Source organism: Lotus japonicus, chromosome 5 (genome assembly GCF_012489685.1).
Source record: "Lotus japonicus ecotype B-129 chromosome 5, LjGifu_v1.2".
Taxonomy (NCBI): domain Eukaryota; kingdom Viridiplantae; phylum Streptophyta; class Magnoliopsida; order Fabales; family Fabaceae; genus Lotus; species Lotus japonicus.
In genome coordinates this window covers 65,118,277-65,132,056 of record NC_080045.1, presented here as the reverse complement: position 1 = coordinate 65,132,056, position 13,780 = coordinate 65,118,277, and the positions used below count along the sequence as shown (strand labels likewise).

Genomic DNA, 13,780 nt, shown 5'->3' with positions numbered 1-13,780 from the left:
GGAAACGGTGGCTTAAGCAACAATTAGGTCCATTTTCTAAAATGATGCAGACAACAAGAACTATGAAAGTGGTGGAATATATGGAAGTATTTTGTTGGGACTAAAATTATTCATATATCGCAATCATTGAATTTATTATGAAACATTGCGTGCTAGCAACGAGTTTAACCCACATTTAATCATACTAAGAAATCAAGAAGCTTCCTATCCAAATTCTCTGCCGCCTCAAATCTGAATGGTGCACTAACTAATGCTATACCAATTTACCTGAGAAGTACAAATTTATCAAACAAACATGGAAGCTCCAAGCATTTTTTTTAATGATAAAATTAATCCCGAGTTTATTAGTAAGTTTGATTTTAATCTCTTTGAGAAAATATGATGTTTAGTGACAGTCATTTTTATAGTTACTGACGGTTTTTTACCTCATTAAACATCGTTTTTCATCAAATGGACTAAAATCAAACTCATTTACAAACTCAAATACTAATTTAACTATTAACTTTTTTTTTCAAAAAAGTTTAATTGTTCGTTTGAAAAAAGAGGGAAAGTAAAAGATGTAGCATGTGATACAATTGAAAATAGATAAATTAAAAATATAGTGTAAATGAAAATGTGCCTCGTAAGATAGGGGATCGATGCATAATAAAGAAAATAAATTTTAAAAGACCTTTGAAATCAATCACTCCTCATATCCAGGGTTGCGTTATGAAGGCTGCAATTAGAGTATTGAGAAAGAGATGATTGTAGTAGTTCTACTATCACACTTCATTGAAGTTAAGATTCGCATTTGAAGTCTCCTCAAGTATTAGTGCTAGTTGGGAGATATGAATCCCTATAGCTTGGTATCCACATATGTCCAATGGACTATTAACTCATTCACAAGCCACGAGTGGCTGATGACATTAACTCAACATTTTAGTGGTGACATACATACTTACGCGTTAGCCTCTTTTTTTTATTTTGGGTAACGCGTTCAAGCAATTCTAAAGAAGCAAAACTTACCAATAGCATATGCTATATGATGCAAGACTTGCTTGACCACAAAACAAGAAAGCTTAACTTATGGCCACAAATTGCAATTCCAATTCCATTCCCTGCTCTGGTGCACAGCAGATCAATCTTCCACCCAACTAATTTCTTGTTTCATAACTATATATACCAAATTATAAATTATATTATTTACTTGAGGGGTTTTTTAAATGACCTATGATAAAGTTTGGGTTAAATAATCCATCATCCAATCACATTGAGATATGTGAGTTAAAAATAAATTAATAAAATATAGAAATTTCAACTCACAAATCTCCAATTTGATTGGATGATGAGTTATTTAACTCAAACTTTATCATGGGTTATTTAGACAACCTTTTACTTGAACTTCAACATTCTTTTCCGCTAAAAGTATTTCATCATCAGCAATCATGTGATTAATATATTCAGAGCGCTCTGAAATCACAATAAGTGAATAAGTTTCTCATTCTCAACAAATTATTCTTCATGCATATTATTTATGAATTGAACATTCGACCAAATGCTTAAAACACATTATTTACTTGAACTTATCCGATGACATATTTATTTAATTTCCAGAATAGTTATTTTCTTGCTTCTACTATTTGATAAAATCATAAAAATGAAAGTTTAGCATAGCTGAAAATAGAAACTCTAATAGGTTCCACTGTAGAAATTTTGGATAAACTTCCAATGGTCTCCAATTATTTATTAACCATAAACACAAAAGAGTCCAAAATTCACTGCAGCTCAAAAAGGATTCTCAGAGAGCAGAGAACCCTTCAAAAAATACCTCTAGATAAAAAAAAGTTAAATTAAAAAATACCACTTTAAAAGAAAAAAGATAGGAATCTACCCTATCCTAGGTATCCTATGAAAAAAAAAGAGTGGTAAAAAAAACCGCCAGCAACTGCGTTAAAAAGTAAAAAAACTACTGTTAAAAATGGGAAGAAGGTTCACTGAATCGCCGGCGGGCATCAGCGGAGGGAGAACCACGAGACGAGTTGCCGACCGACGCGTTGCTCCGTGAGCGCGACGCGCTCATCGGAGAGGAGCGAGTAGCGGCAGAGTGGGCAGTTAAACTTGTAGTGGTGGAGCCACCCTTCGAAGCAGCGGCGATGGAACGTGTGGCGGCAGGGAAGCCTGCGAACCTGGTCACCATCCTTGAAGGTCCTCTGACACACAACGCAGTTATGGCGCTCGCCGGCGCCGTCGTCGGTGTAGTTGTAGAACAACTGGTTGTTGAGGGCGAGCTGATCGGAGAGCATGATGAGGCCGGCGAGTCCGGATCCGACGGCGGCGAAGAAGTGGTCGTCGACGATGATCTGGTCGGTGGCGGTGGTGGTGGAGAGGCGGAGGGATTGGAGGAGATGGAGGAGTAAGGAGCGGAGGTAATTGACGCAGGTGGCGATTTGCGCGAGTAGGAGGAGTGGTATTGAACCAGACGAAACGTCGTTTAACTGGTTTTGCAAACCCATTTTCTTGTGGATTCGATTCGATTGTGTGATTGTAAGAGAAGAAGAGGTTGTATAGCAGCTATTAAAAGGGGTTGTGATGTGATGTCATACCAACTTAACGCGATTCCTGGGTGGTGCATATGGAGAAATATTTGTAGAAGAGACTTACTTACTTAATGTGATCTCAGAGCTTCGAATGATTAGTCTCAGCGGCCGGCGGTGAAAATACCTTTGAGAAACAAAAAAAAATTATTACTAGTACTATAATTTTTGTTTTTTCTAGTTTAGTCAACAGTCAAATTTGTCACTTTACATTTTATTTCATTTTTCACTGATTTTTTCTTATTATTTTGGATTTAACGTAAATGTGTCGACAGTGTAAAGAGTTTTGCATATGCATCAAATCTGATCTCATTTTTTCTATTTTAAATAAACCAAAATTAAATATGATATGACATATTGATGGTTTCATACTTTTAATTACGTGGGTCTCTATGGTTTGTTTCATTATCATTTGGTCACATAAAATATAACATGGAGCACGAAATCAACCCAATTTGATGAATTGTAGATGGCTTGACTCAAATCTCATCTCACAACATAAGGTTCTTGATAGATATTTCCAACGGAAGGATCAATAACTAATCCTCACCTCATTGGAAATATTTACACGGGATGGGTTTAGAACATTGGTGTACGATAGAGAAATCATTGTGGTCGCGCGTCCAACGAGGTACGAGGAAAGACGTTATCTGTTACGATCTAATGGGTCCTCACATCCTACGTGGAGCCTGTTAGGAGATGTTACCGTTACACGCTGGTGATAGACCACCACTGTCGTTCTCAAATAGCACATGACACCATTCACCAGCTATGCCTAATTGAAACTATATAGTTACTCTGCCAAAACTATACCTGACTTGGACATCTGAGGGCCTTTATAGGTAATCCCCACATGTCCTTAGCTTGTCGATGGAGCACGATGGACATTCCACCACCTTGAAGACCGAAGATGACGGACAAGCCCCATTGCAAGTGAGCTAGGACCATATCATTGTTCTTTTTATTATTTGAGGCATATCTTTGATATTGGTCTGAATAAACAGATTGTAATTACATGAGTGTATACATTTTTATAACACTGTTATTTTTTTAGATCATCGATTATATTTCTTATCTCTATCGCTTCTAGGCCTATTTCAACCTGGATATGGGTGAAGTGAGTTTTTTTCCCAACAACAAATTAAAAATAGTATATTTGAGCTGATTTAAACTTATTTTAACTATGCAAGTATTTTAGTAAAGTTATCAAAATAGAGTTATTTTTATAAGCTAGGGGGTTAGTTTGGGTTTGAGCACTTTGTTGGAGACTGATAAAAGAAAGGAATTGATATGTCACAGTAATGTAAAGCTCTCCTCAAATCTTTTTCAATACTGATTCACTTGCATCTAATTTTCTCTTTCACTAACTCTTTTTGTTTCAATCTTCCTTTTATGACATATTACCCAACATACATCTTATTTCTCTATCTCCTCTTTTTATCCATATATTGGTGTGAGTAAATATTAATTTTTTTTTTCATTCTGTTTCTGTGGTTCTCTGTTTTTCTGTGGGGACCGTGGTGGTGAGAAAGGGACATGAACGACAGAACAAGAAGGTTTCGCAAGGGCCATGTGTTGTGGATCCCTCATTTCTTTGTATACTACTTTCTTACTATTTATGGTTATATTTTAAAGAAAACAACAGATAATCATTTCATAAATTGGTAAATCTTTGTTAGGTACAGAAAGTATCCTTCTTAGTAATTGCATTTTGGTTTGTTTTAACTCAATTTGCTGAGATTGTTCATTCTTATATGACTCAGTTTTGTGATGAGATTTTTTTTTCCACATTCCTTTTGAAGAAAGAATGAATCGTTAGCTGGTATAATGCTATTTTCCCGATTTGATATTAACAATTTTGCATCCACCATTTTTCATGATTTTCCAATAAATAACAGGGTCAATGCAAGGTGATGATTTAAAAGGGAACAAATTTAGCAAATGGACATGTGATGCTTATCTCGTACATTGAACAAGCTTTGCTTTTAAATCATGAAAAAGTGGACAAATCCAACATCAATGTAGGGCTAAAGTTAATTCTAAAGTGATGCATTTTCAATTAATTAAAATATATGAGAGATCTATTTTTAAGATATGATGAGGGCTTATTTTATAAGAGATGATCAGAGGTTTATTTCTTAAAAGAGAGTCATAGTAAGATGATAGTTTTTAAGAAGAAGATTTTATTCGTACTACTACATTCATTTCATCCCATTTTATTTGACGTTTGAGAAATAATATCCTATTTTCTTTGTCAGTTATTTGATATCAATAATTGTGGGTTAATTATATTGGCGGCAGCTACGGTAGGTCACTTTTAAAGTGACTCATTGTGATACACACAAAAAATCCAAGAAGTTTGTCTTAGACTCTTAGTGATCATAATGATGATGTTAAATTACTAAAATGTTATTCTCTCCCATAACACAATAGTCAGGTTTTAATTGACCCACTGTAATCATTATACAATACTAATGACCAGTTAATTTTTTTTTTAGTATATCGGAATGATAAATTTCTTCCGCTAAGAATTATGAGTAATGAAAAATTATTTGTTGACACCTAAAAAATGAGGTGAAGAAAGGTGGGGGAGGAGAGAGATAGGAAGAAAAAAAAAAGTAAGAGAGAGAGTATAAGATGTGATAAATGATAAGAGGAAAGAGATAGAAATAAAAATATGTGGAAATAAAATGTAGAAAAAATGAAGTGTGAATATATCATTGTTGCTCTTGTATGTTCTATATTCCATAACCTTAAATGATAAATAAAATGGGATTGAAGGAGTAATAAAGGTGGAAGAAATTTATTAGCTGGTCAGCTGGTGTGAAAAATAAGAGATATACTAGGAAATTAAATTATAATTTTTTATTATTAATTATATTTCTCAATTCTTGTATAACACCATTAAATAACAAATAAAATGAGACCCATAAAGTACACGTAAATGAATTGGTATTTTTTTTACTAATGAGTGATTTATTTAGTAAATATCTTGAGTTTAAGTTTTTTATATATGAAAAAAAATCTCCGTTAAAAAAATAACTCCAACCTGTGAATATCTTAACTCGAACATGAAACTGATCAGTATATTTCTTCTAAATTCATTCTTTATGGGGAGAGAAATAATACTAGAAATAATATTTTCCATTCCAGTTTTTTAATAAGCATTCATAAGCCTAATCCAATTCAAAAACAGTGCATGTACCTAATAAACCTTTAAATATATATTATAAGTGATTCTTGCACCTAAAAATTATAAATATGATTTTTTAAACATTGTAATAGTATCTTATTTGGAGTACATAGTTATATATATATATATATATATATATTACGTCCCAAAGAGTTCTTCCCAAGCTTAGTGCCCATCATTAAAAAAAGAAGAAGCATAGCCTTGCTGTTGGTTTATTCTGGTGCTAGAGATATGAATTCCAGTCAAAGAAGTAAATCACTTATCACTTATGGATAAAGAATATTTGTTTATCATTTTACCTTTTTATTTTAAAAAGTTAATTTGTTCTTTAACTTCACTTTTCCTAGATGCTTTTATTTTTTTATAGTCTATGACCTTCTTGAACCTTCTTTGACCCCTTAATCCTAATGTTTTTTTTTGAAAAGCTTAATCCTAATGTTAATTACTTAGTTCACTTGTCTTATCTATGGACTCACCTCACGATAACTGATGCCACGTACTACATTAAACAATCTAATTCGTCATTATTTTTCAGTCCTGCTTGTTTTTTTTTCTTAATTTGTTTTTTATTTTATATAGTTTATCTAGGGAAATAGGCAAAATTAAAAAAATCTCACTATTTTTACATAGCTATAAAAAAAATATGACAACATTTAATTTTAATAGTCATACATGCACATGTCCTAATTTTTTTCTGTTACTTAATAGCCTGTTGAGTTTAAGAAAATATTTTTTATTTTCATTTTCATTTTTTTAAAATAGTTTTTGTTTTTAAATTTTTTAAATCTAGAAATCTTATTTATTATTCTGACTTTAGTTTTCATTTTTAGTGTCATAGTCCCCGTTAATGTTGTCGCCTTCATTGTCAGTGCCACAACTATTGCTGCTACCACCACCGCCTCCACCGCTTTTCTCCACCACATTCGTCGCCTCGCCACCGTCATCTCCATCGCCTCTTTCACCTCAGCCGCCGAATTGGAAGTGTTCTTGCTAAGGGACTCGTCTACTGTAGTTTAGTGTCATGTCTTGTCTAATTTTTTTTATGGAGAAAAAAATCTAACACTACTTAATTTATTTTCTTCCATTTATACACTTTAAAGTTATATCTCTTACCGTCTCACCTACCATTCCATATTAATCTTACCTATTACGATTCTCACAAATACTTATCAATCTCTATCTTTAATGTATCTCAATGTTAAATAAGAGTATCTTAATCAAACTATCTACAATTAATGAACTCTTAAACGGTATACAATCTTAAACATCAACTACTTAAGTTATTTTGGAAAGCTAGTATAGATGATTGTAGTTTTTAGTTTTTTTAGCCCAATCGAAAAGAAAAAAATATATATATATTCAACAGAGAACTTAACCTTATCCAATTTATGACTAACATGACGGAAAGAAAGAGGAGTAGAAAAAAAAAATAAGGATTTACTCCATTAGTGAGAATATGTTTGCTCCTATAGGCCTAATTACAAATTAATAACCAAGTTGAGGGACATGCTGCACTTTGGGTGGTAACGAACATGTAGAATATATGTAAACCAACTAAGCAATCCATATGCTGGAATTATTCTATGCAGTATTTTCTAATAGAAAATTTAAATAATACATTACATAAAACAATTAGATGCCGCATTTCCCCTAGAAAAATTAATTAATTAATCACATGATTTGTCAGATACTAATTCATCATGTTTGTCTACATTAATTTTGCGACTGCAATTTGCATTAGTTATAATTTAAAAAGTGTGAAGAATCTCTTTGCCAACTTTAATCTTGTGGTATGAATTAATGTATCTAACTAACATAATGAAATAATTAATTAATAATGTGTTAATTAAGATAGAGCTTGGTACTGATAATTAAATGAAAGAGCAACCAAACGAAGTTGTCACCGAGATTTGAAGCACAGAGATTTTGCAAGATCTGCGGTAGGTCGGTGACTTGTGTTCAGACTAGTTTAAAACAGTAAACTAAATTATTATAGTAAGGTATTAGAGTTAATAACTAGATTAATGAAGGATATAAAACTCATCAGCATTGACCTGAATCCAATTCACACCGTCCAATGAGATTCGCATATCTGCCGACTATATTATTATTGGCTCTAAACAAGTCTAAACTATAGACACCACGCAACCACATCTATTAGAATTAATAGGCAATGATGTATAACTAAGTCTTAGGTTTCCATAATTAAGTTTTAGGTTCTAGTTAAGTTAAATATAGTACATTTCTGATGTAGCAAAAATAACTCGTGAATATAGTTGGTTCATACTCTATTTTCACTCACACCAAGAGTGAAGAAGAGTTAAATAGATGATACGATAGGTAATGTGATAATAAATGTAAAGAAAGATAGGGAAAAAAATGGAATAAAAGAGAAAATGAAGCAAGAATACTGAATACTTCCATGATACTTTTTTTAATCGTGGATGTGTTGCCTCTTGAAATTCAATTTTTAATATTAAATGAACTAAATAAGTCAAGAAAAGTTTTTCCTTATCTACAATGTGCAAGAAAAACTAACAACTAAAAAAAACTTTCAGAAATGCCAATGTTCTGGCTTGTATTCACTCCATAAGAACATGAATAACTAAGTTTAATTCGTTGCTTAATCTCAGGGATCTGCCAGTTTTAAGCGGGGAACAATGTTCATTGATTGGAGTTCCTGAAAAATTTGAAAAGCAAAGCAAATTGATCAACACCAGGTACACAATGAACCACAAATTAAACACAATCTGAAAGCTTCAGGAAAAATAAAGAGAAATACAGATAACACTCTTCAACGCACTACGTGTAATTGATTTATTTTTCAAAAGGGCCAACACATCTTTTGAAAAGTAAGATAAATGTGTTGACTTTTTAAAAATATGCCAATCATACGGAGTAGTTTATAAGATTGCTCGTAATTGATTCTATCTTATAATATATGCAAAAAGTGATATCCTAATTAAATATGAAAGATATTCTAATACATTGTTACCTGAATCAAGAGTTTGCATGCATATGGTAGCTTCATGTTAGAAATCTGGTCTCCATTCTTACATGATGGACAAACACCAATTTTCAACTTATAGTTGTAATATCCTAACAACCCACACGATCTACAGACCTGCGTAAAACGGAAACGATCATCAGCCACTTTGATTGTAATTTACAAAGAAGAATCATTACAATTTTGCATCAAAACAACAACAACAACAACAACAACAAAAGTCTTATCTCCATAAGTGAAGTTAGCTATATGGATCACACTGCGCCATAGAGCATGATCAAAATCCAAATTTTGAGAGATATTATTGACAATGGGGTCATTTTTAATAATATCTTCCAATGTTCCCTTTGGCCTCCCTCTACCACTCTTCACATGACTAAAAACCATGTTATCCACCCTTCTACAAAGTTCTTCTTTGTACATGTCTGTACCACCTTAACCGATTTTCTGCCAGATTCTCCACGATAGGCATCACCCTAGTATCTCATCTTATACGAACATTGCATATCCTATCCCTTCTAGTACGGCCATTTCAATTTTTTTTTCATGTTGTCCCATTAAAACCCTTAATCTATCACACTACGCCGTAAGCATGATAAGCCCTTTGAGTCAAATCTATTGTTTTGTAAAGACCTATCCATCTCCTTAGTCTAGAAAATACTCAAACTCTGTTGAGTTACACATCTGCTTGATGAGATTACCACTCTCACTTATATGGTGGAGTACAAAGATAACTTGTAGGAGAAGTTTCTAACTTCTGTAACTATCTAGAGCTAATACGAGCTCACTGACTATTACAATTATACCCTCAGGTATTAACTCCAATACTTCTCTATCAAAGAGTAATCTATAGCCAAACCAAATATTATAAGAGGCTTTCTTTTGGATCTGGGGGAGACGCTGGGTAGATTAAACTTAGATTTCTATATTAGTGGCTTATAATCAAGAGCTGAAATCCAATCCTTAATGAAAGTCAAGTGTAGCGCATGTACATTAACTCTCAAATAATATAACCGGAAAACATTAGCTTTAAGTGCAAATCATTAACAATTTCAGTTAAAATTATAATCCATGGGAGCGCTTAGAGTCAATAAAAGAAAGTGGAATGAATATTTGGAATCAAACTGTCTACAAAAAGTCTTCCCTTTCAAAATTCTAACAATCCAACACATTATGGAACTTTGAAATGAAAGAGAACCTGAGAACCCATGAAGAAACCCACTGTTGAAATGCAAACAAGATTGCAGAATAATATTAACATAAAAGTCCAATCATTACCTGAACTTCAAAAGGATCACTAGATAACATGAGTCGCTCAAAAATCAACATACTAGCACCGTACGCAATTAAGCAATCGCGTTCCATTTCTCCAATTCGTAGACCTGAAAATATAAGGGTGACATCAAATTCAACCACTAACTCCTGCTGTATTATTGACACCAGAGAATATTTTCTTATGTTGATTATCCGAACCCGAGTTACCACCAAAATGTTCGGTATGTGACACATGAAGGTAACAATTAGTCTATAACTGTGGGTGAGGGTGAGTATGCTTGATGGGCTTACTTAGACACTAAATTTTGGATGGGACATACAGGGTACAATTATAAACTAGTAAAACAGAAAAAGTAGTGTAGAATGAATCTACAAGTAAAACATAACTTATCATAAAAATCATTTAAAAATAGCATTAAACAAAATAGCAGGAACTAAAAATTGAGTTCAACCAAATACATTTCCATGAAGGTGGAGGAACTGAAGCAGTGATTCCAGCAACTCTAATATTACCAAGATGTAATAAATGCTTAAACATATCAAGAAAGTATAAAATAAAAACCTCCATTTCTAGCTTTCCCTTCTGTAGGCTGTCTATGTAGCGAGTTACGAGGGCCATTACCACGGGCATGCATCTTATCAAGCACCTGAGTATCACAACAGCTTTTGCTAGTGAACTTGTTGACATGAATACACAAGCAAGTTATAAATATGAAAGAAAAAAGAGTATTTTCCCCAAGCAATATTAAAATGTAGTCCTACTTACCAAAAGAAAACATATGTTTTTGGTTCTCATCTAGATTACGATACTAAAAGCAATATTCTACAAGCTACCAAGCTAATTCACATCATATACAAAAAGATTCTAATTGTTAAAATAATTAAAATGAATACTGAAATAGTAAAATAGGAAGAATTATCTTCATTCTTAATAAGGATTTCTCACCATATGTTTTAATTTCTGGTAGTATATTGGCCCCATAAAAATATATGCTTGCAATGGGCAGCCAGTGATACCTGAAAAAGAAAAAAGATGAATCAGAACAAACCTTAGATTGATAAATTTAAAAAAAAAATATCGCTGGAGTATCACTAACACTATGCTTGGTTGGATGAGAATGGAGGGGAGGGAAGGGATTATTTAAAACTTATCATGTTTGGTTCAAATTGGGAGGGAAGAGGGGGAAATGCAAGGGGCCAAAATCCCTAATAAGTCATAACTCAATGTTGAGGTATGTACTTACTATAGGCTCACTTACACTGTATCATAGTCTCCACACAGTTACTAATTGTAAGGTAGTTAGCTGTTAGTTCCTAGCTGAATCCATTCAGTTATAGCTCTACCTATATAACAATGCATTGTACTATCTGATTCATTCAATAGCAATATTCATTTTTATTCAGTCTTATGAATTCTCTCTCTCACTCTTGAACTATAACATGGTATCAAGTGCTTGAAATTGGAGACCCATGGTTAGCACCATCTCTCTGCCGCTCTCCTCCACCACCGCCGCCTGCTGCTTCTTCGTCGTTCTCTGTACACAACTGCCTCCAAGTCCTTTTTTCATTCCATTGCCATCCCAAAAGCTCGACGAGTAGTATTCAGAACCAGAGATAGAAAAGAAATAAAACTGTAACTGAAATGTAATCTTGTTGTATTGATTTTCTTAACTGAATACATGAAGACCTTAGACCTGAAAGACACATTCCTTAGACGACCTGAAAGACAACTTAGAGCTATTATAGGGCCTGAGAAATGGATAACAAGCACAACCAAAGACCTTCAATAACTTGTAATCAGGAATGTGGTTGAGCAACATAAAGTTTTGACTAACATGACCCAAAACAGTAGTGGGAAGGCGATTAAGGAAGAAAATGGCAGAAATAAAGGAATCATCCCAGTACATAGGGAACTTAGCATAGGCAAGTAAGGTAAGACCAATTTCAACAATGTGTCTATGTTTTCTTTTAACACTACCATTTTGGTAAGTCTTTGAACAACCCCTAGTTTGGCAAAATGACTGGTGAGTGGCTTAAATTCACCCCACCAACAGTTTGGATTGGACTGCTTTGATTATATAACCAAACTGCAACTCAACCATGGTTTGAAACTGCACAAAGGTCTGAAAAGTGTCTGATTTTCTCTTAAGTGGATAAACACAAGTATACCTAAAATAGGCATCTAGACGGGTTAGGAAATAAGAATTGCCATCCTACTTTACCTCGAATCTAAGGCTGCAATAGTTAAACCTCAAATCCATCCTACTTTACCTCAAAACCTCCTTAGTCCTTACTTTTTCAAATTTTATTAAAAATGTTAATTCAAATTATCAAATAAGTGTTCATGTGTAAGCATAAGTTGTCTGATATGGTGCAAGTAAGCATATTTATAAATAAATTCGCATTAATTGGATCAGATATGTTTTCACTTTTCAAAGTCACATTCGAAATCCAAACCAATCGGATTGTAAAATTCAATTTTTGTGGTTCATTCAGTTTGTGGATAATTATTATTATCTAATCAGATTGGTTTATGAACACACTTAAGTTAAATAATCTTCTCAATCTCTAAGAGAAATGAAAACCTGAATAAATGAAATCTTTTCCACCGTAGTTGAAGCCATGGTTCACAAGAGTTTCACTGCCAGAGCAAGAAAACCATGAGAAGAAAAAAATGGCTAAACCATCAAAAGCAGGTCAAACCAGAGACACATAAGATACCTTATAGTTTCAACCTTGTCAGCATGACCACTTCTTTCGCCAAAAGCACTGCCATAGTGAAACCTACCACATGAAACCCCTGCTTTCCCTCCAAGAAGCTCTATCATCTTTCCCACTGTCATTCGACTGATATCATAATAAAGTTAGTTCACATCCTGAAACAAGCAGTGGTACTATACTTATTAATTTAAAAATATTTTTTAAGGCCTAAACTATAATCAAAAAATTATGTGCAGCCCACACACTATGTTGGACACAAATGCATGCAAATCTGCAACTGTCTTTTCATCTACATCTACTTTCAGCCACACTTGAAAAAATGGGGCAGGGATGATAAAGAGGATTTTAGTGATCTGTACTTAACAGGCTGTATATACATCAAAAGAAAAAAGGAAAGAAACTATTTCTAACTGCTGAGAAGTCACACATTGCCTAGAGATATGGCCAAACAATTTGCTAAAGCTTTTTACTTATTTCACATTGGTGAAAATCTTGGTGACGAACTTGGTACTCCATTTGACACCTCCAAAGGTCACCTTGCTGTTTTGACCAAAAGCAAGTATGGTATGAGCAAGAAGGAAATGTTAAAAGTTTGTATTTCCAGAGAACTCCTACCCAAGCCTATCACCATTCTAAAAGTTGGTATCTAGGTCTAGGTTGGGTTGACTTATCAAAGAGTACTTTCGGCTAGTTTGTGTCAACCAAATGGCATCTGAACTTTTTCGATGTATTGACACTTGGGATTTCTCAACTGTTTTGTAGGGTTGGCTTAATAGTTATGCTTTCTATTTTGTCAAGTTTCTACTTAGTTTATCTTTCAGAAGTTCTATTGTGTGTTGTTAATTGAACATGTGTTTGTAAACTTGAGTTATCAGTTTATGATAATATTGTACATCATTTATTTTTATATCTGTGAAAGTAATGTTAGTATAACTAGCATTGATTAATGTAAAATTAGAATGAAGTCACTGAGGAAACAAATAAGCATCTTGAGTAATCACAAATAAATTA

At 33.4% G+C, this 13,780-nt stretch overlaps 2 protein-coding genes across 4 annotated transcripts in view; both read right to left on the bottom strand.

The window, feature by feature from the left end:
- Positions 1–1,690: 1,690 nt before the first annotated feature.
- Positions 1,691–2,545, bottom strand: LOC130721193 (E3 ubiquitin-protein ligase RHA2A-like). Its single transcript, XM_057571944.1, has one exon. It carries the CDS (start codon positions 2,490–2,492, stop codon positions 1,992–1,994), a length of 501 nt encoding a protein of 166 aa, XP_057427927.1. The 5' UTR covers positions 2,493–2,545; the 3' UTR covers positions 1,691–1,991.
- A 5,618-nt stretch (positions 2,546–8,163) lies between these two features.
- LOC130717217 (DNA-directed RNA polymerase III subunit 2-like) overlaps positions 8,164–13,780 on the bottom strand; it is a 34,025-nt gene continuing 28,408 nt past the window's right edge. For 2 of the 3 annotated variants that reach the window (XM_057567364.1, XM_057567363.1), the window contains 7 exons: positions 12,770–12,895; positions 12,634–12,689; positions 10,995–11,065; positions 10,611–10,695; positions 10,052–10,155; positions 8,762–8,890; positions 8,164–8,446 (listed from right to left, as the gene is read on the bottom strand). In XM_057567364.1, coding sequence (XP_057423347.1) covers positions 8,396–8,446; positions 8,762–8,890; positions 10,052–10,155; positions 10,611–10,695; positions 10,995–11,065; positions 12,634–12,689; positions 12,770–12,895 — 622 coding nt within the window. In that variant the 3' untranslated portion in view covers positions 8,164–8,395. Of the gene's footprint in view, positions 8,447–8,761; positions 8,891–10,051; positions 10,156–10,610; positions 10,696–10,994; positions 11,066–12,633; positions 12,690–12,769; positions 12,925–13,780 lie in introns of those variants that run through there. The other variant, XM_057567365.1, reaches the window with a different exon arrangement.

Excerpts from the sequence above, each read along its gene's own strand:
- LOC130721193 (XM_057571944.1), bottom strand. The coding sequence starts at position 2,492 with ATGGGTTTGCAAAACCAGTTAAACGACGTTTCGTCTGGTTCAATACCA.